Source organism: Cnephaeus nilssonii, assembly GCF_951640355.1.
Source record: "Cnephaeus nilssonii genome assembly, chromosome: 24".
In the NCBI taxonomy this organism is placed as follows: Eukaryota; Metazoa; Chordata; class Mammalia; order Chiroptera; family Vespertilionidae; genus Cnephaeus; species Cnephaeus nilssonii.
Window position 1 is genome coordinate 4,974,123 of NC_137095.1, and position 27,612 is coordinate 5,001,734.

Below are 27,612 nucleotides of genomic sequence, written 5' to 3' on the forward strand. Positions count from 1 at the left end.
TTACACTGACTCTCAAAGGCACCCACTATGTGCTCCATTCTCAGTGGCCTTCGTTGTTTACCCTCTCAAAGGCACCCACTGTGTGCTGCATCCTCGGTGGCCTGCCTTTCTTACACTGACTCTCAAAGGCACCCACTATGTGCTCCATTCTCAGTGGCCTTCATTGTTTACCCTCTCAAAGGCACCCACTGTGTGCTGCGTCCTCGGTGGCCTGCCTTTCTTACACTGACTCTCAAAGGCACCTACTGTGTGCTGTGTCCTCAGTGGCCTTCCTTTCTTACACTGACTCTCAAAGGCACCCACTGTGTGCTGTGTCCTCGGTGGCCTGCCTTTCTTACGCTGAATCCCAAAAGGTAGAGCTTGCCGCCTTTATTTCAGAGAGGGCCCCCAGGCTCGGCTCAGCGAATTTCCCTAAACTAGGAAGCGCTGACCTGGGACCCGAAATCGCAGCTCCCCGGCCCCGGAGGCCGATGAGGAGCGACCTGCGGGGCGAGGTCCCGTGGAGAGCGTCCAGCCCACGCAGGACCGGACCCAGGGACAGCCTCCCAGGACAGACACGTGCCGCTCCGCTCCGTTGTGACCCCGACGAGGAGCCCTAACGGGGCGAGGGAGGGAGAGGAAGTGGACAGAGCCCAGGCTTGGGAAAATCAGGCGGGAAGCGGAACAAGAGGAGGAGGAGGAGGAGGAGGAGGAGGAGGAGGAGGAGGAAGAGGAGGAGGAGGAGGGGGAAGAGGGGGAGGAGGGGGAAGAGGAGGTGGAGGAGAGGGGGGAGGAGGGGGGGAGGGGGGAGGAGGAGGAGGAGGAGGGGGGGAGGGGAGAAGAAGGGGGAGGGGGAGGGGAGGAGAAGGGGGGAGGGGGAGGGGGAGGAGGGGAAGGAGGAGGAGGAGGGGGAAGAGGAGGTGGAGGTGGAGGAGGAGGGGGAGGAGAAGGAGGAGGAGGGGGAGGGGGAGGAAGAAGAGGAGGAGGAGGAGGAGGAGGAGGAGGAGGAGCAGGAGGAGGAGGGGGACTGCAGGCCGAGCGCTGGGGGTGCAGGGACAAGGAGAAGCCGGGAAGGGCCTGCACCCCTATCCAGATCTGGCGAGGAGCCTGGCCCTCCTGCACGCGCCCTGGGGGAGCCGCCACCAGCCAGGGAGGGCTGGAGACGCAGGCCCGGGCGCCCAGCTTCCCCCGGCTGACGCCAAGACACACCGCTGTCACTCTCTCTTTGGAGCCAGGCTGAGTGGGAGGGGCCTGAGCTATTCCAGCTCCTCAGGGAACCCCATGCTCAGGTCCAGACCCCCCCACCCCACACACACACACACACAGTGGCTGCAGTGGCTCCAGGGCCCGGGTCGGGGCGAGGGGGGTCCCTCCGTGTGCGGCTCCGGCCCAGAGCGCGCTCTGACTGTCTGTTTCCCTCCCCAGGTTCGCTGACAATGGCATCGGCCTGACCTTGGCCAGGTAAGCACCTGCCCCGGCCCCGGGCCCCCTGGGAAGCTGCCTGCGGCCTCCTCACCCCTCACCTCTCCCGCAGCGGCGGGACCTTCCCGTACGACGACGGCTCCAAGCAGGAGATCAAGAACAGCCTGTTCGTGGGCGAGAGCGGCAACGTGGGGACCAAGATGATGGACAGCAGGATCTGGGGCCCCGGCGGCCTGGACCAGGGCGGGAGGACCCTGCCCATCGGCCAGTAGGTTTGCGCGCACGGCGGCCGCCTCGTTGCGCGTGGCTGACCCTGAGCGCCGGGAGGGAGGGGTGGGCGTGTTAGTGGGTCCTGCCTGGTGAGCACCTGGGGACGCCGGGCCGTGGGGCAGAGACGTCGCTGACACGGGTGGGTGGGACGCAGAAGTGAGAGGGGAGACAGGACTGCTGAGGGGCAGTCAGCCGGGCGGCGTGGCTCTGGGCTGTGTTGATAGGAATTTTTTAAAAAAATTTTTTAAATTAATTTCAGAGAGGAAGGGAGAGGGAGAGAGAGAGAGAAACATCCATGATGAGAGAGAATCACTGATCGGCTGCCTCCTGCACGCCCCACACTGGGGGATCGAGCCCGCAACCTGGGCATGTGCCCTGAGGGGGAATCGAACCCGGGACCGTCCAGTCCGCAGGCCGACGCTCTATTCGCTGAGCCACACCTGCTAGGGACATTGATATGAATTTTTAAAATATTTTTTTAATTGATTTCAGAGAGGAAGGGAGAGAGATAGAGAGAAACATCAATGATGAGAATCACGGATCGGCTGCCTCCTGCACACCCCCTACTGGGGGGGATCAAGCCTGCAACCCGGGTGTGTGCCCTGACCGGGAATCGAACCTGGGACCCTTCAGTCCGCAGGCTGACTCTCTATCCACTGAACCACTCCTGCTAGGGACATTGATATGAATTTTTTAAAATATTTTTTTATTGATTTTAGAGAGGAAGGAAGAGAGATAGAGAGAAACATCAATGATGAGAGAGAGTCATGGATCGGCTGCCTCCTGCATGCCCCCTACTGGGGACGGAGCCTGCAACCCAGGCATGTGCCCTTGACCGGAATCAAACCCGGGACCCTCCAGTCCGCAGGCCGACGCTCTATCCACTGAGCCACACCGGCCAGGGACATAGATGGGAATTGGACGTCAGGATCAGCGAGGGTTCCTTGTCTTCTGAGATGTGCCCACGGGAGCAGGTCATGCCCTTCTGAGGGTGGAGAGAGGGAGAGGGAGAGAGAGAGGGAGAGAGGGAGAGAGAGAGAGAGAGAGAGGCCCCAGTGCACATGAGGGAGGAGCAGGAGGTAACCCAACTCACCCCGCGTCACAGCAGATGGGGTTCCCCCCGCAGGTGGGACCCCACTCGGGACGATGTTCTCAGGGCGGCCTGGCTGCACGCACGAGACCCACCCTCGTGGGCCCTGCGGGTGAGAGGGAGCGGCTTGGTGCCCAAAAGAATTTTCTAGCATCCGGCTTGTCCCACGGCAGAACGGCAGGGCGGCCTGCAGGGTCCCGGGCCCTGCGTGCAAGGCCCAGGTCTAACCTCCCACCCCACCCGGGGGCATGTGTGTGCTTGGAAAGAATTTGCAGCCCTGGCCGGTGTTGCTCAGTGGGTAGAGCGTCGGCCTGCGGACTGAAGGGTCCCGGGTTCGATTCCAGTCAAGGGCATGGACCTTGGTTGCGGGCACATCCCCAGTGGGGGGTGTGCAGGAGGCAGCTGATGGATGTTTCTCTCTCATCGATGTTTCTAACTCTCTATCCCTCTCCCTTCCTCTCTGTAAAAAATCAGTAAAATATATTTAAAAATATAAAGAAATAAAAAGAAAAGATTTTGCAGCCCGGCTGGCGTGGCTCCGTGGTTGAGCGTTGACCTAGGAACCAGGAGGTTAGGGTTCGATTCCCGGTCAGGGCACATGCCTGGGTTGCGGGCTCCATCCCCAGTGGAGGGCGTGCAGGAGGCAGCTGATCGGTGATTCTCTCTCATCATGGATGTTTCTCTCTCTCTCCCCCTCCCTTCCTCTCTGACATCAATAAAAATCTATTTTTAAAAAAAGGAAAGGAAAGATCTTGCAGACAGAACCACAGTCTCGGGGCGAGCTGCCGCGCGCCTCCACGGGGTGGCCTCGCTCAGCTGTTTTACGAGCCGCTCTGGGTCTGCCCGGCCGGCTCTCTGCTGAGGGTCCCGCTCCCGGCCCGGGAGCACCAGCGGTTCCCAGCTGTGCGGGGCGTTAGATTAAACACCTGGCTCCTCTGGGGGCCCCGGGGCAGGGCCTCCAGCTGCACTCAGAGCCGGAACCCGGGCCGAGCAGCCCGGATCACGGCTGATTCGTCCTGTCTGGGCCCGGCTGGGGTCTGAGGTGTAACCACAGAGCCCGGGAGAGTGGGCTGTCCGGAAATGCATTCCATGGACATGTGCCCGGGGCCGCCCCCGGCCGTCAGGACTCACCATCGTGACGTTCGTGGGCCGCTAATAAAACAATACAGAGAGGCCGAGGTCCCTGGTGTCCGCTGACGCCACCTCGCCAAGCCCGCGTGACGCAGCGTCCCCGGGAGCCGTGTCTGCACGGAGGGGCCCGTGTGGTGACGGGGGACGGCCGGGTGTGGCCTCTCCCCCAGACATTCACGTCCGTGTTCTTGTTCATCTTCCTGCCCTTTCTCTTGTCCGCGTGGGGTGGAAGGAGAGGGCCCCGGCCCGGGGTGGAGATGCCAGTAAAAGCAGAAATGCGGGGCCTGGAGAATGAGCAAGCCTAGATTTGGGGCCACCGGAAAGCCCCGTGGTCCCTCGTAGGCCCTTGCCGCCCCTCCCAACCCCCTGGCTCAGGAGCCCGAGGCACATGGAGAGGGTCTCTGCCCCCTGCCCCCTGCTGGGCTCGAGGCAAAATGTCCCAGTCACGGTCCATACATCCATCCACCATCCACCATCCATCATCCATCCATCATCCATACACCATCCATCATCCACCATCCACCATCCACCATCCGTCATCCATCCACCATCCACCATCCATCCATCATCCATCCATCATCCATCATCCACCATCTGTCATCCATCCACCATCCACCATCCACCATCCACCATCCGTCATCCATCCACCATCCACCATCCACCATCCACCATCCACCATCCGTCATCCATCCACCATCCACCATCCATCATCCATCCATCATCCATCCATCATCCATCATCCACCATCTACCATCCACCATCCACCATCTGTCATCCATCCACCATCCACCATCCACCATCCACCATCCGTCATCCATCCACCATCCACCATCCACCATCCACCATCCACCATCCGTCATCCATCCACCATCCACCATCCATCATCCATCCATCATCCATCCATCATCCATCATCCACCATCTACCATCCACCATCCACCATCTGTCATCCATCCACCATCCACCATCCACCATCCACCATCCGTCATCCATCCACCATCCGTCATCCATCCACCATCCACCATCCATCATCCATCCATCATCCATCCATCATCCATCATCCACCATCTACCATCCACCATCCACCATCCACCATCTGTCATACATCTACCATCCATACACCATCCATTATCCATCCATCATCCATCCATCATCCATCTATCATCCATCCATCATCCACCATCCACCATCCACCATCCGTCATCCATCCACCATCCACCATCCATCATCCATCCATCATCCATCATCCACCATCCACCATCCACCATCCGTCATCCATCATCCATCATCCATCCATCATCCATCATCCACCATCCACCATCCACCATCCGTCATACATCTACCATCCATACACCATCCATCATCCACCATCCACCATCCATCATCCGTCATCCATCATCCATCATCCATCTATCATCCATCCACCATCCATCATCCATCATCCATCCATCATCCACCATCCACCATCCGTCATCCATCCACCCATCATCCATCCACCATCCATCCACAATCCATCATCCATCATCCATCTATCATCCATACACCATCCATCATCCATCATCCATCCATCATCCACCATCCACCATCCGTCATCCATCCACCCATCATCCATCCATCCACCATCCATCCATCCACCCATCCATCATCCATCCATCCATCCATCATCCATCATCCAGCCATCATCCAGCCATCATCCATCTATCATCCATCTATCACCCATCATCCAGCCATCATCCAGCCATCATAGATTGACACTATATCCCTGAATGCTTTTCCAGTGAGCTAACGAATGAGCCAGCCGTGTGCTATGCAGGGGGAGTTGCTGGGGGCGGGGGGGGGGGGGGCGGGTCAGGCCTTGTTTGTCCGGAAGGTCCCTGTTGGCACCCACGAGGGGGCAGACCCGGCGATGCACCTGACGCTGACTCGCCCGACTCCGCAGGAACTTCCCCATCCGGGGGATCCAGTTTTACGACGGCCCCATCAACATCCAGAACTGCACCTTCCGCAAGTTCGCGGCGCTGGAGGGCCGGCACACCAGCGCCCTGGCCTTCCGCCTGAACAACGCCTGGCAGAGCTGCCCCCACAACAACGTGACCAACATCACCTTCGAGGACGTCCCGGTGAGTGGGGTGCCTGCCGGGGACCCAGACCCGGGCGGTGACTCACCGGGCCCCGGGAGCCGGGCTTGGGCTTCCGCCTCCTCTGAGCAGCCTGGACTGCAGCCCAGTTCTGGCTGCGTCCAAACTGGAAAAGTACAGGCGTGGGGTGCCTGCAGGTCAGGCTGGGGTTGGTGCCTGCCTGCCCTCGCCCTGCCCGAGGCCCGGGGCCCTCAGCGGGAGCCGCGTGCTGGGCGCCAGCGTCTGAGGCTGCTCCTCCGGGCGCCGGGCTTTGACCTGTGAGTCCCGTGACTGGGCCGCCTGAGATGGCACAGTTCGCTTAATTTTATTTAATTTTTTAAATACACGGAGTGGCCAGATGATGATGATCTCTGAGTGCATAATAATCTGGCCACTCGGTGTAGATCCTATATCATAAAAGGCTGATATGCAAATGGTCCCCCTCGACCAGGAGATCGACCATCAGGCAGGCCGGCCAACCGCCCATGTCCCCTCCCCCTGGCCAGGCTGGCCAGACCCCACCCATGCACGAATTCATGCACCGGGCCTCTAATACACACACACACACACTGAGTGGCCAGATTACTATGCGTTCAGAGATCATCATAATCTGGCCACTCAGTGTATATTTTTATTGATTTCAGAGAGGAAGGGAGAGGGAGACACACACACATCCATGAGGAGAGAGAATCACCGATCGGCTGCCTCCTGCAGGCCCCGCACTGGGGATGGAGCCCGCAACCCGGGCATGTGCCCCGACCGGGAATCGAACCCTGACCTCCTGGTTCCTAGGTCGACGCTCAGCCCCTGAGCCACGCCGCCGGGCGGGCAGTTAATGTACAAACCTGCAGTGTCTGAGGGGTCTTTGCTGAGGCTGCTGTCTTCAGTCGCTCCCTGGGAGCAGACAGCCAAGGAGAGGCCTGTGCTGAGTCAGGCGGGGCCACGTGCCCCCGGGGACTAGGCAGGGCCGGGCCTCCCGGGGCGGGCGTTCTCTCTGGTGATGGATTTCCCAGGCCTCCCCTCCCCCTCCCCCTCCCCCCTCCGCTCCTGCCCTCTGCCTGTCGGCCCGCTCGGGGCAGGCGGCGGGAAAAGGTGTCAGACTCGAGTTAGCTAATTCCTTTACTCAGGCCGCTCGGTCCCCAAAGAGGCCAGTCATGGGACTCTCCAGGGGCCCGCGTGGAGAGACTGCCCCCTCCCCGCCCACGCGGGTGCACACACCCTCCTCGTGCAAACATTCTCTGCTGCCTCCGCCTCATTCACACACACGCTCACACACACACACACACTGAGTGGCCAGATGATGATGATCTCCGAACGCATAATAGTCTGGCCACTCAGTGTATATCCTATATAATAAAAGGCTAATATGCAAATGGTACCCTCGACCAGGAGTTCAACCAGCAGGCAGGCCGGCCAACCGCCCATGTCCTCTCCCCCTGGCCAGGCTGGCCGGACCCCACCCATGCACGAATTCATGCACCAGGCCTCTAATAGATATATACTAGAGGCCCGTTGCATGATATTTGTGCAAGAATAGGCCTTCCTTCTCCTGGCTTCACTCCCAGCCGTCCGGGAGCCGGCACGTCCCCGCTCCCTGGCCGCCTGGGAGCCGGCACCTCCTCGCTTCTGTCTGCAGCACCACTCCTGTAGCTCCGTCCGCCGCCCCCCTTCCCCTCATAGCAGGCTTCACTCCGCTCCGTGCCTGCCTATGCAAATGAACCTCCATATTTGTTGGGTTAATTTGCATACCCACTCTAATTGGCTGTGGGTGTGGCGGAGTGATGGTTAATTTGCATGTTTCTCTTTTATTAGGTAAGATATATATATATATATATATATATATATATATATATATATATACACACATACATACATACATACACATACATACATACACTGAGTGGCCAGATTATTATGTGTTCGGAGATCATCATAATCTGGCCCCTCAGTGTATACACACACACACACATACACACACGCACACGCACACACATACACACACGCACATACACGCACACACACGCATGCCCCTGTGTCCCCACCCAGCTCTGCAGCCTTGCGAGCGGGGACCAGCGCCCCCACAGGTCCCCCACAGCAGCCACCCCCCCATGAGCAGAGGCCACAAGGCTGGGTGTGGGGGTTGCGGTGTGGCGAGGTCCGGCCGTGGTCCCCATGGCCCGCTGCAGTTCCCCTGGGCTCCGCCCCCTGACGCCCGGGCCCTGCTCCGTGCAGATTACTTCCAGAGTGTTCTTCGGGGAGCCCGGGCCCTGGTTCAACCAGCTGGACATGGACGGCGACAAGACATCGGTGTTCCACGACGTGGACGGCTCTGTGTCCGAGTACCCCGGCTCCTACCTCACCAAGGCCGACAACTGGCTGCTGCGGCACCCTGACTGCATCGACGTCCCCGACTGGCGGGGGGCCATCTGCAGCGGGCGCTACGCCCAGGTGGGCACGCACGGGGGGCATGCACGGGGGGCACGGGCCGGCTCGCCCACGCTGGGCTCTGTGCCAGGCCTGAGGCCACAGGCTCCTCGTCCTCCCTCCTTCCTTCCTCCTCCTTTTCCTCCTCACCCAGGGCAAGTTTGTTTGTTTGTTTTAACACATTTTTATTGACTTCAGAGAGGAAGGGAGAGGGAGAGAGAGATAGAAACATCCATGATGAGAGAGGATCACGGATCGGCTGCCTCCTGCGCGCCCCCCGCACTGGGGATCGAGCCCACAACCCGGGCATGTGCCCTGACCGGGAATCGAACCCGGGACCCTCCAGTCCGCAGGCCGACGCTCTATCCACTGAGCCACACCGGCCAGGGCTCAGCAAGCGTTTTTAAAAACCCAGAATGGAAACACTTTGTACGCGGGACGCGCTGAGGTCCAGTGGGCGGGTCAGGCCTGGCTCCCGCTCACGGCGCCTGTTCCCTCGGCCGCGGTGGAGGGCTGTCACCTTGTGATCACGCAGCACGGCAAACCCATGCCTCCCACGGAGGCCCGGGGCCCCGGGCTCTGTGCTCCCTGGGCCTCAAGCGCTGACAGTCCTGCTTTTCCTGCTTTTCTCTGAAAACGAGATGCCACTCACCTGCCCCGTGCGCAGTGGCGGCCCCGCGGACTGGCCGTGGGGGCGGGACACAGAGCAGAGAGGACACGGCAGCTGCCCTGGGCCCTCCCCCAAATGCTGGCAGGGCGACGGCCCACGGGGGTCTCTGACATGCTCTCTCCCTTCCTCCTCCTTTTTTTTTTTTTTTTTAAATATATTTTATTGATTTTTTACAGAGAGGAAGGGAGAGGGATAGAGAGTTGGAAACATCGATGAGAGAGAAACATCCATCAGCTGCCTCCTGCACACCCCCCACTGGGGACGTGCCCGCAACCAAGGTACATACCCCTGACCGGAATCGAACCCAGGACCCTTCAGTCCGCAGGCCGGTGCTCTATCCACTTAGCCACACCGGTTAGGGCCCTTCCTCCTCCTTTCCCACAAATTTGCCATCTGCCTATGAAGCGAACTGCTCCCAAGTTCCCACTGGTGCTCCTGAACACAGCCCTTCTAAAAAAATACACACTGAGTGGCCAGATGATGATGATCTCTGAACGCATAATAACCTGGCCACTCAGTGTCTATCCTATAGAATAAAAGGCTAATATGCAAATTGTCCCCTCGACCAGGAGTTTGACCAGCAGGCAGGCCAGCCAACCACCCATGTCCCCTCCCCCTGGCCAGGCTGGCCGGACCCCACCCATGCACAAATTCATGCACCGGGCCTCTAATATATATACACACACACACACTGAGTGGCCAGATTAGTATGCGTTCAGAGATTATCATCATCTGGCTACTCCGTGTATGTTTTTATTGATTTCAGAGAGGAAGGGAGAAGGAGAGAGAAAGAAACATTAACGATGAGAAGGAATCCTGGATCAGGGGCCTCCTGCACGCCCCCTACTGGGGATGGAGCCCGCAACCCGGGCATGTGCCCTTGACCGGGAATCAAACCGTGACCTCCTGGGTCCTAGGTTGATGCTCAGCCACTGAGCCACGCCGGCCGGGCAGCACGGCCCTTTTTGAGGATGCACAAGGCGTGGGCTGCGTGGAGAGGGGACCCCTTATTTGGCCTTCCCTTCCTCTGGGTCTGCGAAGCAGGGCCGCGGGCAGATGCTACCCAGACGCCCCTGGAATGGTCCCTGGTAACCGCCCTGTTGTGCGCTTCCTTCCCGGGTCCTAAAGATGTACATCCAGGTCCAGAAGACCAGCAACCTGCGCATGAAGATCGTCAAGAATGACTTCCCCGGGCACCCGCTCTTCCTGGAGGGGGCGCTGACCAGGAGCACCCACTACCAGCAGTACCAGCCGGTGGTCACGCTGCGGAAGGGCTACACCATCCACTGGGACCACACGGCGCCCGCCGAGCTCACCATCTGGCTCATCAACTTCAACAAGTGAGTGGGGCCGGGCCCGGAGCAGGGAGACTGGACAGAGCCTGCGGGGACTCTGGAAGCCACGCCCCCTGCAGGGCCTCAGCCTGGCCACGCCCCCTGCAGGGCCTCAGGAAGCCACGCCCCCTGCAGGGCCTCAGCCTGGCCACGCCCCCTACAGGGCCTCAGCCTGGCCACGCCCCCTGCAGGGCCTCAGCCTGGCCACGCCCCCTACAGGGCCTCAGCCTGGCCACGCCCCCTGCAGGGCCTCAGCCTGGCCACGCCCCCTACAGGGCCTCAGCCTGGCCACGCCCCCTGCAGGGCCTCAAGCAGTCAGCCCCCTGCAAGGCCTCAGGAAGCCACGCCCCCTGCCGGGCCTCAGGCAGTCAGCCCCCTGCAGGGCCTCTGGAAGCCACGCCCTCTGCAGGGCCTAGAGCAGGCCACGCCCCCTGCAGGGCCTCAACCTGGCCACGCCCCCTGCAAGGCCTCTGGAAGCCACGCCCCCTGCAGGGCCTAGAGCAGGCCATGCCCCCTGCAGGGGAGCACCAGGGGGCTGTTGTCACCCAGCAGTTCAGCCTGGAGACCTGGCCCAGTCCTAGCTGGGGGGCGGGGTGTGTGTGTGTGACTTCAGGCCGGGCGTCCGACCCTGGGAACCCCAGTCCCTTTGTCTGGGAGGCGGAGTCAGAGACACCCCCAGGGTGCAGGGAGGCCCAGGGAGGTCACGTGTGACAGGCTCTTTGCCAGGACCCCGCCTGGCAGCGCTCCGTGTAACGCAGACACATGCCTGGCCAGGACGTCACGTTTCACACGGAGGGGAAAAGGGGTTCTGCGGGCCCCGGGGCCGATTGGGGGGGCGGGGGGGGTCCGGGATGGGGCTTTGCGTGTGTATTTGCGTCCGAGTGGCTTCTATGCGGCATTCCTGTGAGGCAGACATTTATTTATCGGACGCGGGAAACGAGCCCCAAAGCCATGCCATGGCCCTGCGGTCAGGCTGGGCCGGGAAGGGGGGGACCCAGGGCCTCCCCCTGGACTGACACCCGTGGAGAGCGTGTCTTTCCAGCCGGCTCCGGGGCGGGGGGGGAGCCCGCTGTGGGCCCTGGAGACACCCTCTCCTGGGACTCAGTCGTGACAGCAGCACATGCGCCCCCAAACCCCCACCCCAGAAAGGGGGGCGGCCCGGCTGGGGGTTCTCCCGGTCCCAGAGGTGCCCGACGGGCGGGTGGGTACCCTAACGCTGCCTCCGTTGCCAGGGGCGACTGGATCCGCGTGGGGCTCTGCTACCCGCGCGGCACCACCTTCTCCATCCTCTCGGACGTCCACAACCGCCTGCGGAAGCAGACCACCAAGACGGGCACCTTCGTGCGGACCCTGCAGATGGACAAGCTGGAGCAGGGCGTGCCCGGCCGCAGCCACTACTACTGGGACGAGGCCTCGGGGTGAGGAGCCCGCGGGGCGCGTCCGGGGACCTCCCGTGGCCTGGCCGGTGGGTGCGCTCAGGGCCGGGGGTCCTCTCCCAGGGCCTCTCCGATCTGCGGCTGCTGGTGCCATCCGCGAGGCTGTGGCGGAAGAGACAGCTGTGCCCGAAGCGGGTTCTAGTTAATGGAGAGAGGAGGGGAGATGAGGGGGCTCCCCGCCCCTCCCCTGTGCAGACAGCCTGGCTCCCCAAGGACGCCAGCACTTGGCTACAGGATGACGCTGTGCACAGCCAGGCCTGGGAGCGAGGGAGGCTCAGTCCCTTCTAGAAGTCTGTTTCTCTTGCATTTATTCAGTTATTTTGTCTTTTTTATATTTATATCTATTTTTTACTGAGTTTTTTTCAAGAGCAAAGGAGAGGGAGAGAGAGATAGAAACATCCATGATGAGAGAGAATCATAGATCAGCTGCCTCCTGCAGGCCCCCTACTGGGAATCGAGCCCACAATCCAGGCATGTGCCCTCGGCTGGAATCGAACCTGGGACCCTTCAGTCCACGGGCCGACGCTCTATCCAGTGAGCCACACCAGCCAGGGCTATTTTGTCTTTTTTGTTGGTTGTTTGTTTTGCTTTACATATTTTTTTTGGTTTCCGAGAGGAAGGGAGAGAGAGAGAAAAAAAACATCAATGATGAGAGAGAATCACGGATCGGCTGCCTCCTGCACGCCAGGGATGGAGCCCGCAACCCAGGCATGTGCCCTGACCGGGAATCGAACCTGTGACCTCCTGGTTCCTAGGTCGACGCTCCACCACGGAGCCACGCCGGCCGGGCCACTGGTTCATGTATGTTGGTGTTCAGATCCCACCTGCGACTTTCTCTGACGTTTCCCAATTCACATGACGCCTTCTCGGCCCATCCATCTCGCGCACGGGAAGCTGTCGTTCTCTCCCGTGGCTGCGTCGTACGCCATCGCGTGCAGGCACCCCGACTTCCCGGCCCGCGCGTCCATCCACGGGCACTTAGGCTGTTTCCAAATCTTAGCTATGGTGAATGGTGCTGCTGTGAACATAGGGGTGCATATGTCCTTTCTGATGGGTGTTTCTGGTTTCTTGGGATAGATTCCTAGGAGTGGGGTCCCTGGGTCCAATGGGAGTTCCATGTTTAGTTTTTTGAGGAAACTCCATACCGTTCTCCACAGCGGCTGCACCCGTCTGCCTTCCCACCAGCAGGGCACGAGGGTTCCTTTTTCTCCGCCTCCTCGCCAGCACTTGTCGTGTGTTGATGTGTTGATGATAGATAGCCATTCTGACAGGTGTGAGATGGCACCTCATTATGGTGTTCATTTCCATGTCCCTGATGATGGGTGACACTGAGCATCTTTTCATATGCCGATTGGCCATCTGTCTATTCAGCTCCTCTGCCCGTTTTTTAAAAAATATATATTTTATTGATTTTTTACCGAGAGGAAGGGAGAGGGAGAGGGAGTTAGAAACATCGATGAGAGAGAAACATCCATCAGCTGCCTCCTGCACGCCCCCTACTGGGGATGTGCCCGCAACCAAGGTACATGCCCTTGACCGGAACCGAACCCGGGACCCTTCAGTCCGCAGGCCGACGCTCTATCCACTGAGCCACACCAGCCAGGGCCTCTGCCCATGTTTTAATCGGATTGTTTGCTGTTTGGGTATCCAGTTGTATGAGTTCTTTATATATTTTAGGTATCGACCCCTCATTGGCTGTGTCATTGGCGAAATACACTGAGTGGCCAGATTATGATGATCTCTGAACGCATAATAATCTGGCCACTCAGTATATATATATATTAGAGGCCTGAATATATATTAGGTGCATGAATTCGTGCATGGGTGGGGTCCGGCCAGCCTGTCCAGGGGGAGGGGACATGGGCCGTTGGCCGGCCTGCCTGCTGGTGGAACTCCTGGTCGAGGGGACAATTTGCATATCAGCCTTTTATTCTATAGGATATACACTGAGTGGCCAGATGATTATGCGTTCAGAGATCATCATCATCTGGCCACTCCGTGTATATTTCCTGTACAGAAGCCCAACCTCTGGGGCTTTCTGAAATCTTCGGGCTGTTTTTCATTCTCCTTGTGCCTTTTATACATTTCTTGTTTCTTACTCAGGCTCGCAGCACCTGTCTTCTCTTCTATTGGCCAGGACACTATCATTGGGGGTAAAATAAAAGTAAATAGGCTAAAAAAATAAATAAATAAAAGTACACAGGCTAGCCCCGGCCGGTGTTGCCCAGTGGATAGAGCATCGGCCTGTGGACTGAAGGGTCCTGGGTTCGATTCCCAGTCAGGGCACATGCCAGGGTTGCGGGCTCGGTCCCCAGTGAGGGGCGTGCGGGAGGCAGCCGATCCATGGTTCTCTCTCATCATGGATGTTTCTCTCTCTCCCTCACCCTTCCTCTCTGAAATCAATAAAAATATATTTTAAGAAGAAAAAAAATAGCCCTGGCCAGTTTGACTCAGTGGATAGAGCGTCGGCCTGCAGACTCAAGGGTCCCAGGTTCGATTCCGGTCAAGGGCATGTACCTTGGTTGCGGGCACATCCCCAGTGGGGGGTGTGCAGGAGGCAGCTGATAGATGTTTCTCTCTCATCGATGTTTCTAACTCTCTATCCCTCTCTCTTCCTCTCTGTAAAAACTCAATAAAATATATTTTAAAAAATCAATAAAACATATTTTTTTAAAAAGAAGAAAAAAATAAAATAAAAGTCAACAGGCTAGCCCTGGCCGGTGTGGCTCAGTGGTTGAGCATTGACCTATGAACCAGGAGGTCAGGGTTCGATTCCCAGTCAGGGCACATGCCCGGGTTGTGGGCTCCATCCCCAGTAGGGGGCATGCAGGAGGCAGCCGATCCATGTTTCTCTTTCACATCAGTATTTCTCTCTCTCTCTCTCTCTCTCTCCAAAATCAAAATAAAAACATGTTTTTTTTTAAAAGTAAACAGGCTGAAAGGGGGAGTCCAAACACATTTCACACCCTGATTCACCCCTGGTTTTCAAGGTCACCCGCCCTTGGGTCGTGTTAGCTGTGTCCCCGCATGAATGAGTGTCCTGTTCAGGGGCCCGGCCGGCTGGCCCTCAGGGGCGCTGCCCCGGGTGGTGCTGACCCCTTGCCCTCCCCCCCCCCCCTGAACCCCCCTGCGCAGGCTGCTGTTCCTGAAGCTGACGGCCCAGAACGAGAGGGAGCGGTTCGCCTTCTGCTCGGTGAAGGGCTGCGAGAGGATCAAGATCAAGGCCCTGATCCCCCGGAACGCGGGCGTGAGCGACTGCTCGGCCACGGCCTACCCCCGGTTCGCCGAGAGGCCCACGGTGGACGTGCCGATGCCCAGGAAGCTGGTCGGGGCGCAGCTGGTGAGTGAGTGGCAGGCCAGGCAGCGGGCCCGCCCCTTGGCCTTGGCCTTGAGCCTGGCCATGGCCACTCCCTGGGCCCACACTTGACTCCTGGGAGCTAACCCCCCCCCCCCCCCCCCGCGCCTGTTTGTTTTCCAGAAGACAAAGGACCACTTCTTGGAGGTGAAGCTGGAAAGTTCCAAGCAGCGCTTCTTCCACCTTCACAGTGACCTCGCTTACATCGAGGTAGGCGACCCCGCGGGGGGCGGGGCTCCCCTCTCCCGCCCACCCCCCAGGGCGGGGGCTCCCTCGGGGCTGCTGTCCTCACAGACTGGCGGCTCGAGAGACAGCAGGGACCCCTCCCCCTCAGTCCCGGAGGCCGGAAGTCCAAAGGGAGAGCGTTGGGCCCCGGCCGGTGTTGCCCAGTGGTTAGCGCGCCGGCCGGCGGACCGAGGGGTCCCGAGTTCGATTCCGGTCGAGGGCACGGACCTCGGTGGCTGGCTCCTCCCTGGCCCCGGGCCCTGGTCGGGGTGCATGCAGGAGGCAACCCATCGATGTGTCTCTTTCACGTCCATGTTTCTGTCTCTCCCTCTCCCTTCCACTCTCTCTAAAAATCCATGGGAAAATATCCTCAGGGGAGGATGAAAAAAAATAAAACAAAATACAAATAAAGTGGAAGTGTTGGCAGGGTGGTCCTTCGGGAGGCTGAGGAGGCTAAGGAGGAGGCAGAGGCTGAGGAGGAGGAAGCTGAGGAGGCTGAGGGGGAGGCTGAAGAGGCTGAGGAGGAGGAGGCTGAGGAGGAGGAGGCTGAGGAGGAGGCTGAGGAGGGTGAGGAGGAAGCTGAGGAGGCTGATGAGGCTGAGGAGGCTGAGGAGGAGGCTGAGGAGGCTGATGAGGAGGCTTAGGAGGAGGAGGAGGCTGATGAGGCTGAGGAGGAGGCGGAGGAGGAGGCTGATGAGGCTGAGGAGGAAGCTGAGGAGGCTGATGAGGCTGAGGAGGAGGCTGATGAGGCTGAGGACGAGGCTGAGGAGGAGGCTGAGGAGGAGGCTGAGGAAGCTGAGGAGGAGGCTGAAGAGGCTGAGGAGGCTGAGGAGGAGGCTGAGGAGGCTGAGGAGGAGGCAGAGGCTGAGGAGGAGGAAGCTGGGGAGGCTGAGGGGGAGGCTGAAGAGGCTGAGGAGGAGGAGGCTGAGGAGGAGGAGGCTGAGGAGGAGGCTGAGGAGGGTGAGGAGGAAGCTGAGGAGGCTGATGAGGCTGAGGAGGCTGAGGAGGAGGCTGAGGAGGCTGATGAGGAGGCTTAGGAGGAGGAGGAGGCTGATGAGGCTGAGGAGGAGGCGGAGGAGGAGGCTGATGAGGCTGAGGAGGAAGCTGAGGAGGCTGATGAGGCTGAGGAGGAGGCTGATGAGGCTGAGGACGAGGCTGAGGAGGCTGAGGAGGAGGCTGAGGAAGCTGAGGAGGACGCTGAGGAGGCTGAGGAGGAGGCTGAGGAGGCTGAGGAGGAGGCAGAAGAGGCTGAGGAGGAGGCTGAGGAGGCTGAGGAGGAGGCAGAGGAGGCTGAGGAGGCTGAGGAGGAGGCAGAGGAGGCTGAGGAGGAGGCTGAGGAGGCTGAGGAGGAGGCTGAGGAGGAGGCTGAGGAAGCTGAGGAGGAGGCTGAAGAGGCTGAGGAGGCTGAAGAGGAGGCTGATGAGGCTGAGGAGGCTGAGGAGGAGGCTGAGGAGGAGGCTAAAGAGGCGGCTGTTCCGGCCTCTTCTCGCTCTGGTGGCGGCCGGCAGTCCTGCCTCCCTCCCCTGCCCTCCCGTCTCTGCCCGGGTCTTCTCCTGGTCTTCCGCCCTGCGTGTCCATCTCCCATGGCCCGGCCTCCCCCACGTGGACGCCACCGTTGCATCCAGGGCTCATCCTGGGTCGAGGGTGATCTTGCCTCCGGGTCGCTCATTACACCTGCTAAGGCCTGTTCCACGCTGGTCCTTCCAGGGCCGGGGGGGTGGAGTGGGGGGGGGCAGAGCCATTCAGCCCACAGCTGAGGCCGCCAGACACGCATGCAAGCGGGCTGTCTGCTCTGAGCAGCTGCCTGGGCCCCTGTGTCCGGGTCCACGTGGGGGACCCCGGGCCTCCCCCCGGCACCCACCCACCCACCCACGGGGTCTGCTCTGCAGGTGGACGGCAGGAGGTTCCCCAGCCAGGAGGAGGGCATCCAGGTGGTGGTGATTGACAGCAGCCAGGGGCGCGTGCTGAGCCACGCGAGCTTCCGGAACTCTGTTCTGCAGGGCATCCCCTGGCAGCTCTTCAACCACGTGGCGGCCATCCCCGACAGGTGAGTGGGGGGGCCCTGTCCCCCAGGACCCCTCGCAGCGCCTGCACGCTGGGTCTGCCCGGGATCGCAGGGCTGGGCTGCAGGGCTGGGCGGCAGGGCTGCCGGGCGGAGCCAGGCCTGTGAATGTAGGTCAGGCCCAGGCCGCCGGCTGCCCGGGTAGCAGTGGGAAGCCTGCCCTGGCCCTCGGCCTGCAGGCCCCGCATGATCTCATCCCTCCCACCCCGTTAATACGATCCACATGCTGGTGGCTTCTGAGCCTCGCCAGCCAGTCCTTCCCCCCAAAGGCTACTCGGGGACGCCCCCTGCAGGTCTCCTGTGGAATAGAACGCTCAACATTTAAAAATATATATATTTGTATTGATTTCAGAGAGGGAGAGGGAGAGGGAGAGAGAGAAACATCCATGAGGAGAGAGAATCATGGATCGGCTGCCTCCTGCATGCCCCGTACTGGGATTGGAGCCCAAAACCCAGACATGTGCCCTTGACCGGGAATTGAACCGTGACCTCCTGGTTCATGGGTCGATGCTCAACCACTGAGCCACATCAGCCGGGCATGGATTTTTAAAAATATATATTTTATTGTGTGTTTTTTTTTTACAGAGAGGAAGGGAGAGGGAGAGAGAGTCAGAAACATCGATGAGAGAGAAACATCCATCAGCTGCCTCCTGCACGCCCCCCACTGGGGATGTGCCCACAACCAAGGAACATGCCCTTGACCGGAATCGAACCCGGGACCCTTCAGTCCACAGGCCGACGCTCTATCCACTGAGCCACACCGGCCAGGCCTGGCTTTTTTTTCAATCCCCCAAACCAGCCAGTCTTCCTGGGGTCCCTGTCTTGGTGACGTCATTACGCCATCCAGAGCTGGGGCCGAGTCCGCATGGCATTGACTCTGTCTTTCCTTGGCTGCTGCTCCGGGCAGCCCCGTGTGTGTGTGTGTGTGTGTGTGTGTGTGTGTGTGTGTGTGTGTGTGTCCCAGCCTTCCTGCCCCACCCCGACCCTCCCACCCGGGGCCAGCACTGCCCCAGGCCCCAGCTGCTCACACCTGGCGCATCAGGATGGCTCCTGGGAGCTGCTCGGCCCACCCCGAGGGCCTGTCCATGCCAACAGGTGCAGGGCACAGAGAGGCTCATACCAGGCTGAGGGGCCCGCGTGTGCCCGCTGTCAGGGGCTGGGGACCACGAGAGCCCTGTCCCCCCGGGGTCCTGCTGCCATGAGCTGACCCAGACCCCCATCCGGAGGGCCTGGCCTTCCTGGGGTCCCCCCAGCGGGAAGGCTGAGCCCAGCTCCGGGGCCTGGAGCGTGTCCTCTGCACTGGAATGATGGGGACACAGCCTGCTGGGCCCAGAGCCCGAAGCCCAAGTCTAGGGTGTGTTTGCGATGCTCCCACTCACACCGCCAGCCGCTGGCTCTCCGCCCGGCCTCCTGCAGCCCCCGCCCTCGCCATGCCCTGCGCCCGGCCCGCTGCCCGTTAAGAACCGGCCTCTGCTCCCCGAGGGCCGGGGGAGGGGCTGGCAGCAGGCGCCAGGATCCCAGGCACATTTTCCAGTCTGGCCTGCGGTCTGTGGTTCCCGGCCCCTCTGGGCTGCTGCCGTTTCTATTCCCGGGGAGCTGCTCACTTCCTCCGTGTGGGCAGCGCCGTCTGCCACCCGGGGGCCGGGGCCTGAACACAGCCAGGGCCGGCGGGGGGCGGCCCCTCCTCAGCAGGGCGCCCACCGGCAGGTCCTCTCACACACTTAGTAGCCACATGCCTTGGTTTCCCCATTTGTGAAACAGAGCAGTCAGGCTGGCTCACGTGACCGGAAAGGGAGGTGACAGGCACGTGGCAGGTCCAGTCCCTGAGCAGGTGGTCGCTCAGGCTCTCTCCAGCCCCGTGTTCCTACCAGCCCTGTCCCAACAGAGTGGAGAGCATTCCAATGGGGGAATGATGCCTGGGCCTGGCTCAGTGCTGCCCCCGGTGGTGATCTCTGGTACTGGCCCTGGCTCAGTGCTGCCCCCGGTGGTGATCTCTGGTACTGGCCCTGGCTCAGTGCTGCCCCCGGTGATGATCTCTGGTACTGGCCCTGGCTCAGTGCGGCCCCCGGTGGTGATCTCTGGTACTGGCCCTGGCTCAGCGCTGCCCCCACTGGTGATCTCTGGTACTGGCCCTGGCTCAGCGCTGCTCCCGGTGGTGCTAGCTGGTACTGGCCCTGGCTCAGTGCTGCCCCCGGTGGTGCCCTCTGGTCCCTGCCCTCTCGTCTTTGGGGACAGATGTAAAGCAGGGAGCAGAGCACAGCCTTAGCGAGTCCTGGGTGCCAGCTGCAGCCAGATGTGTGGGAGGGTGTCCAGGACATGGGTCACCTCCTGGGGCGAGGCGGTCAGTGCAGCTGGCAGGAAGGGCTGTCCTTCCACGGCCGCTGCCCGGGCCTCTGGGCACTGCTCCCTCGGTCCCACCACAGACAGTCCCCCACGCCTCCGGGGGGCCCTTGCTCTATGTTGCTCGCCCACACTCTCATCGGCCCTTTCTCGTGCAGCTCCATCGTCCTCGTGGCGTCCAAGGGAAGGTACGTCGCCAGAGGCCCGTGGACGCGCGTGCTGGAGAAGCTCGGGGCGGACAAGGGGCTCAAGTTGAAAGGTGAGGGGTTTGGACTGGGCTTTATGGGTCCTGATGCCTGGGGCAAAGGCACTCCTGCCAGGCTGAGACCAGCTCCGTCCCCCAAACCTGGCACAGCCTCTCATTCCAGTTGGGGAATGATGCCCTGGCCGTGGCAGTGCTGCCCCCGGTGGCGCCCGCTGGTACTGGCCCCGGCTCAGCGCTGCCCCCGGTGGCGCCCTCTGGTATTGGCCCTGGCTCCCTCTGGAGGGCCAGTGCCACTTCCAGACACTTGCCTTAACTTTATTTTTTATTTTTTTGTGAATCCTCACCAGAGGACATTTTCCCATTGGTTTTAGGGAGAGTGGAAGGGAGAGGGAGAGACAGAGAGAAACTTTGATGTGAGAGAAACACATCGATGGGTTGTCTCCTGCACGAGCCCTGACCAGGGCCCGGGCCAGGGAGGAGCCTGCAACTGAGGTATGTGCCCTTGACCGGGACCCTTCGGTCCGCAGGCCGACGCTCTATCCACTGAGCAACACCGGCCAGGGCAGACACGTTCCTTTACGTGTGAGCAGCCCCCAAAGGAAGTTGTTGGCGTTGCTCATCATCTACTGAGCAAGTGGCTCTTTATTTCAAAAAAAACATCAGCAGAAAGCGGCTGGTCTGACCTCGCCCAGTTTTGGCCGCTCAGGTGGCTGGGACCCCCGCTGCCCCCTCAGCATCCCGGCCCAGGCCCGTTCGGGCAGCTGCTGCATTTGCAAAGCTCGCATTGGCTCCTCGGAGGTCATCTCGGGAGAGCCTGGAGCTCCAAGGTCGCCCTGGCCAAGGTCACCCTGCCCTTCTGCGCTGCAGCCTGGCACAGCCCACGGGGGAGGGGCTTGCCGGCAGAAACGTCAGCGTGACAGAGGACAAGAGCACGCTGCGCTCAGAGGGTCCCAGGGGCCGAGGGGAGACGGGAAACTGCAGATAACAGTGAGAACGTCGCCATAGTTACACGTCGTGTTCAGCCTAGCGCCTTGCCGCACGATTTTACGCTGACCCCACGTATTCCTTAAACCAAGCATGTCACACTCAAAGGCTAACACGGGCCCAATAAGGTTTAAGTGTATGTGGCCGCAAAAAAACAAAAGCTCCCATTCTCTTTTTAAAAAAAATATATTTTATTGATTTTTTACAGAGAGGAAGGGAGGGGGAGAGAGAGCCAGAAACATCGATGAGAGAGAAACATTGATCAGCTGTCTCCTGCACGCCTCCTACTGGGGATGTGCCCGCAACCAAGGTACATGCCCTTGACCGGAATCGAACCCGGGACCTTTCAGTCCACAGGCCAACGTTCTATCCACTGAGCAACACCGGTTAGGGCTCCATTCTCTTTTTTTTTTTTTTTTTTAAGTTTTTATCGATTTCAGAGAGGAAAGGAGAGGGAGAGAAACATCCATGATGAGAGAGAAACATGGTTCAGCCTCCTGCACGCCCCACACTGGGGATGAGCCCATGACCCAGGCATGTGCCCTTGACGGGAATCGAACCCGGGACCCTTCGGTCTGCAGGCCGACGCTCTATCCACTGAGCTATACCGGCCAGGGCGAAAGCTTTCATTTTCATAAAAATGTAGGTTTGTTCCGATGGAGACGTGCTGATTACAAAGGGCTGAAGTAAAAGTCATTGTTCACATAAAATAATGGAACGTTTTAATAAAAATTAATCATTTTTCTTGAACATTGACTTACCAGACCCTGAGTAACTGCACAAATGAATAAGCATAACGCAAATAAACCCATTTTTCTTGTTCTCCGAAAGCGAGGTATTTCCTGTTGCGCACACCAAGCCGGTCAGTCTGAGACGAAGGACGTGGCCATCGGCTGCTAGAACGTTCACTGCTGGTGTCAGTGGGGAGAGATGGTGCGCCTGCGCGTAAGGCGCGTGAGGGACGTGAATGCAACTCGATGATAGTCATCAGTCGTTAGCGAGCGTTGTAGCTCATTATAATTATGTATAACAGGATATTGTAAAAATTAAGTTACGAGATTTCTGTTAAAATGTTTCTTACATACTGTTATACGGGCTAGGCCGCAAAAATATTTGTTGTGGGCCACATGCGTCCCGTGGGCCGTGAGTTTGACATGCTTGCCTTAAAACGATGGAACAAGTACGTTATCTATATACACTGAGTGGCCAGATTATGATGATCTCTGAACGCATAATAATCTGGCCACTCGGTGTACGTGTGTGTGTGTGTGTGTGTGTGTGTGTGTGTGTATATATCTATATATCTATATATCTATATATAGATATATAGATATATATATATATATCTATATATCTATATATAGATATATAGATATATATATATATTAGAGGCCCGGTGCATGAATTTGTGCATGGGTGGGGTCTGGCCAGGGGGAGGGGACATGGGCGGTTGGCCGGCCTGCCTGCTGGTCGAACTCCTGGTTGAGGGACAATTTGCATATTAGCCTTTTATTATATAGGATATACACTGAGTGGCCAGATTTTTATGCGTTCAGAGATCATAATAACCTGGCCACTCAGTGTATATAAAAGCCCAAGCGGCCGGTAGCTATGACACGCACTGACCAGGAGGCAGATGCTCAATGCAGGAGATGCTCCTTGGTGGTCAGTGCACTTCCGCAGCCAACCTCCTGCAGTCTCTCCCCCTGGCTGGCCTGCCCCTATCAGCCCCGATGGGCCCCCATTGCCTGCCAGGCGAGGGACCCCCCGCCAGTGCATGAATTCGTGCACCGGGCCTCTAGTTTCCATACAAGACGAAGACACCGGGAATGAGACAGCTACGTCACTGGGGTCCTAACCCCTAACCGCCGAGACCCGTGCCCTCGGACACACTGCTGTCGGGTGCTGGGCACAGGGCGTGTCCGGGGGACACGGGGCAGGGGTCTGGGGAGGGGGTGCCGGGGCCGTGGTGGGAGCCATTCCCTCCTGCGGTTTCTGCTCATGTGACGCCTCGCTCGCTTCTTTGCAGAGAAAATGGTCTTTGTCGGCTTCAAAGGCAGCTTCCGGCCCACCTGGGTGGCCCTGGATACCGCGGACCAGCAGGCCAAGATCTTCCAGGTGGTGCCCATCCCCGTGGTGAGGAAGAAGAGGCTGTGAGCACCGTGACGGCGGACTCTTGGCCAGGCCCGGGGGAGGACGCCGAGACCCCGGTGCCTCCGCCCACCCCACTCATGTCTACCTGCAGCTCGGGCAGCGCTGGCCGGTGTGGACACCCCGTCCCCATCTTGGGCGCCTCTCCTCAATCCGTGTCTCTTGGGGGGGGGCGGGGTGTAGGACCACGCTAGAGACCTGGCTGGCTGGCAGCAGGGATGTGGACTGGGGTGCCGGGTCCCTCCCGAGCCCCCATGCTCCCAGCACACACATTAGGGGGGAGATGTAGGCCAAGGAGCCCTGGTTTTAGGGGAGCCTTTATCCTGTAAGCAGCAGCCTTCTCGGGGTTAGGAGCGGGGATGGACACAGAGCTCTGGAGGCGGAACGGCTGCCCTGGGGGGAAGAGGTGAGGCTGCCTCTGGGGCAGGGGGGCAGCTTTCAGGGGAATCCAGAATCCAGGAGATCGAACCTGCGTGACTTTTAAAGTCAGGAGATTCTAGGCGTCCATGGCTTTTCTGTTGCGCCTGGAACCAGGAGCGGAGGACACCCGTGATGCTGAGGGGGGTCCTCAGGGGTGGGGCTTGCCGTCCGGCAGGCCAGGCAGTCAGGGACACGTGCCCTCAGGGGAACCAGAGAGTGACATGGGGACCAAAGCCAGTTCCCGAGGAGGGAAAGCTCCTCCCTGCTTGGGTGAGTCAGGAAGACTTCCTGGAGGAGGAGGCAGCGGGGCTCGCAGGAACGACGGGGCAGCCTCCACTTTGCTCAAACTACCTGCCGGCCCGCGTGTTCGATTCCAGTGACTCCATTGGTGCTACCCGTTCCACAGCCCAGCAGCCGACGCCAGGCCCGCCCAACATTCTCTGGGAACGCCCCGGGCTCCGGGCTGCTCTCAGGAGGGGGTGGGCGGGCCCTGCAGCTCCTGCCGTCCTCTCCCTCCCCACCTGGCCCACCCGGGGGCGGCGGAAAGCTCCGCGCAGAGGGAAACTACCTGTGGTGAAAGCTGGTGCCGCTCCAGGGCACGTGGTCTCGCCAGGAACTGCCTGCCCCTGTCCTTCCCCAACCACGACCTTTGCCCTCCACTCGGCCCAGCTGCGCCCACTGCCAGAGGTTTGCCCACCAAGCAGGACTCTGGCTGCTAATTCGGCCCCTTCAGAGGCCCGTCCCAGGAAGGGATGATGGGAAGGGGAGTTAGCGACCTCATGTTCTTCTGTCTCTAGTTCTGTTCAGTTGTTCAAACTCTTCGTGCAAGGGTCTCACACTGTGAACCACGTGGGTGGGATGCGGTTGCCCCCGGTGGCCGGGTCGGGGCCGGCTTCGGGTCGGTCCGGTCCAGAAAGAATCTATTTGAGGATCCTCAGCTGTACATACGTCCCACGTTGAACCTTCCCGCACCCACTGACAGGAGCCCGCGTCCACGCGTGGTCTTGGTGGCAGCAATTGTTGCTGAGAAAACTGGCCTCGTTCCTTCTGTGCGTGAGCGTCCCCACAAGGCAGGCTTCGAAGGAGAACAACACGCCTTTGACACGCGTGTCCTTTGCCTGTTGCCGAAACAGCTGGCCCTAGTTCGGGAAGGCGCTGTGTAGTGTGTTTTGTATGTAAACATGTCTGTAGGCGTCGCGTGGACAAAGATCTATTTTCTATTTATTTATTATCTGTGCACTTGGAGCAATCCTTGTCGGAGAAACGAAGAACTGTCGTCCATGTTGTCTGGGGCGTCCTTTGTCGGCTTGAACGTGTCCCTGTCCCGAGCCTTCGCTGGCCTCAGAGCGCACGGCTCTGGGGGGGAAACCTCGCTGTACCCTAGTAAATGCGCAAGAGGCCACCCTGTCTGCTCGATGTTTTCCTTTGAACTGCGTCTCATAGCCCTGGCCGGTGTGGCTCAGTGGGTGGAGCATCGGCCTGCGGACTGAAGGGTCCCAGGTTTGATTCTGGTCAAGGGCATGTACCCAGGTTGTGGGCTCGATCCCCAGTGGGGGGCGTGCGGGAGGCAGCCGGTCCATGATTCTCTCTCATCATGGATGTTTCTATCTCTCTCTCCCTCTCCCTTCTTCTCTGATTAAAAATAAAATAAATTTTAAAAAATAAACTGGGGCTCATAGCTGAGAAAAATAAGGCCGGCGAAATGCTCTCTGGGTCTGCTTTCACTCCCAAGAACTATCCCAGCGATTTTTGACCGTTTTTAAAAAATATATTTTTGTTGACTTCAGAGAGGGAGAGGGAGAAACATCAGTGATGAGAGAGAATCATGGATGGGCTGCCTCCTGCCCACCCCACGCTGGGGATGGAGCCCACAACCTGGGCACATGCCCCGACCGGGAATCGAAGCCTGACCTCCTGGTTCCTAGGTTGATGCTCAACCACAGAGCCATGCCGGTTGGGTTAAACCTTTTTCATCTCACGGCACACAGACTGATGACTAAAATTCGGGGGCACACCACACAGTGTGTTTTGCCGATCGACAACAGGGAAGGTGGTGACCTTTTGACTCCTTCCCACCGGCTGCCCGAGCTCAGGTCCTGGCTCTGCCATGTCCCAGCACCGTGACCTTGAAGAAAATGCCCACCTTCTCTGCTCCTCCAGTTGGCTTGGGTGGAAGATGGGGTTAACCTAGCGCCCTCGGCCTGGGGTCGCTATGACAACCCAGTAACTGAATCCCCGCAGCCCGCCGCCAGCACACGGAGATCAAAGAGCCGGAGGAAGGGGTGCCGGTCTGTGGGCTCCAGCAGCAGCTGGGGCATTCCACTCCGGGCAGGGCAGAGCAGGTGGGACGCCTGCGGCGGGGCGGGGCTCTGCCGCCCCCTCGTGGACACCTGGCTCCATTTCAAAGTGACCTCCCAGAGGCTGAAGGGATGCACCGAGTGCCCCTCGGCCTGCGGTGCGCCATCCTGACAGCGCCTGGGCAGGCCCACGTGGCTCCGACCCACACCCTCTGGGCTCAAGCTGCACGAGAACAGCAGCCACCTCTGCCTGAGGACACAGCAGGGCTCGGTCTCCAGCCGCCGACCTCATTTTTCTCAGCTGTGAGCCCCAGCTCATGTGTTCTGTGGAACACGGCAGGGTTAGGTCTCCATCCTGCGGGGGGCCTGGAGCTGGGGGACCGCAGGGCCAACACCCACCAGAGCACAGAATGAGAGGGAGGGACCAGCACCAGGGGAGACAGACGCTGCGAGCCCCCCGCCCCACACACAGACACACGCGCGCACACCATGGGAGACATGCTGTGAGTCCCCCCCACACACACACCCAGACACACATGTGCACACACACACATACACCAGGGGCGACAGACGCTGCGAGGCCCCCCCACCCAGACACGCACACACCAGGCAGACAGATGCAAGGCCCCCCCCACACGCGCCCACACACACATGTGCACACACACACACATGTGCACACACACACACACACCTGGGGAGACGGATTCTGTGAGCCCCCAAACACATGCGCGCACACACGGCGCTACAAGCTGGCAAACGCACGTGTTTTGGGAAACATCCATAGCAGCTCCTGCAGGGACAAGAGCACGGCAGTAGCAGGAGACAGACCTTGAGCAACGGCACGTTCTCACCACGAACATGTATTCTTCTGTTAAAATCACAAGGGAAGGCTTTTACAAACAACTGCAGTTCTTGAAAATGGCACCTGTGTATATCCTGCCCCTCCCCCCAGAGGCGGCTCCACGGGAACGGGGAACCAGACACCAGCAGGGAGGGCCCCGTGCGAGGATCACAGACACACACACATGTAGGCACTTCAGCAGACACGTGTACACATGAAGGAGGGTGCCGGGCCCTGCCACACTCCACACGGCGCCGCTTCCTGACGCCTTTAACACTGTCACGTGGCCTGGCAAACACGGCAGTGCGGCTGCTTCCTGAACAGGGACACAGGACGGGGTCCTGACCCCACCGCCCGCCCAGCAGCGGGCAGACACCCCGAGTCCTCTCATCCAGAAGATGCGCAGGATCTCGGGGGACGGATTTCCTGTCTCGGGGGCTCCGGCAGGGGCGGGTGCACACGCCCTGGTGGTCCGTGTGCGTGTCCATTTCACAGTAACGAAGCGATGCTTTTGGGGCGCGAAGGAAGAGCCCGATTCAGTGACATCAGGTCTTCACGTGTCTGACGAGAACCTGGCGTCCTTCCATCCTCTCTCAACACCAACGCACAAACCCAAAAGCAGACACGCGACCGGAGCGGGCGCACTGGGGGTGCTGACGGCGCTCAGGGACTCCCCCCAACGTGAGTGGGAACACGCCACAGGCAGGCTTCCGGCGAGCGCGTCTGCACAGGAGCCCTGAACCTGCCGTGTCCGACGAGAACGCGAACGCTGCCTTCGCCCCGCAGCCTGTTCCACAGTGGCTGATCTGCCCACCCCCGGGCGCGGGGCAGACTCCAGCAGCCAGAAGGCCACGCGGTCT

General features: G+C 59.8%; 1 protein-coding gene across 3 annotated transcripts in view; it reads left to right on the forward strand.

Annotated features, from left to right (window-relative positions):
• Window positions 1-27,604, forward strand: part of LOC307094899 (cell migration-inducing and hyaluronan-binding protein) — a 147,790-nt gene extending 120,186 nt beyond the window's left edge. For 2 of the 3 annotated variants that reach the window (XM_079764050.1, XM_079764052.1), the window contains 11 exons: window positions 1,405-1,440; window positions 1,514-1,669; window positions 5,831-6,011; window positions 8,241-8,456; window positions 10,231-10,442; window positions 11,669-11,854; window positions 15,008-15,212; window positions 15,351-15,437; window positions 17,342-17,499; window positions 20,013-20,113; window positions 23,073-27,604. In XM_079764050.1, coding sequence (XP_079620176.1) covers window positions 1,405-1,440; window positions 1,514-1,669; window positions 5,831-6,011; window positions 8,241-8,456; window positions 10,231-10,442; window positions 11,669-11,854; window positions 15,008-15,212; window positions 15,351-15,437; window positions 17,342-17,499; window positions 20,013-20,113; window positions 23,073-23,200 — 1,666 coding nt within the window. In that variant the 3' untranslated portion in view covers window positions 23,201-27,604. The remainder of the gene's footprint in view (window positions 1-1,404; window positions 1,441-1,513; window positions 1,670-5,830; window positions 6,012-8,240; window positions 8,457-10,230; window positions 10,443-11,668; window positions 11,855-15,007; window positions 15,213-15,350; window positions 15,438-17,341; window positions 17,500-20,012; window positions 20,114-23,072) is intronic. The other variant, XM_079764051.1, reaches the window with a different exon arrangement.
• Window positions 27,605-27,612: the final 8 nt, after the last annotated feature.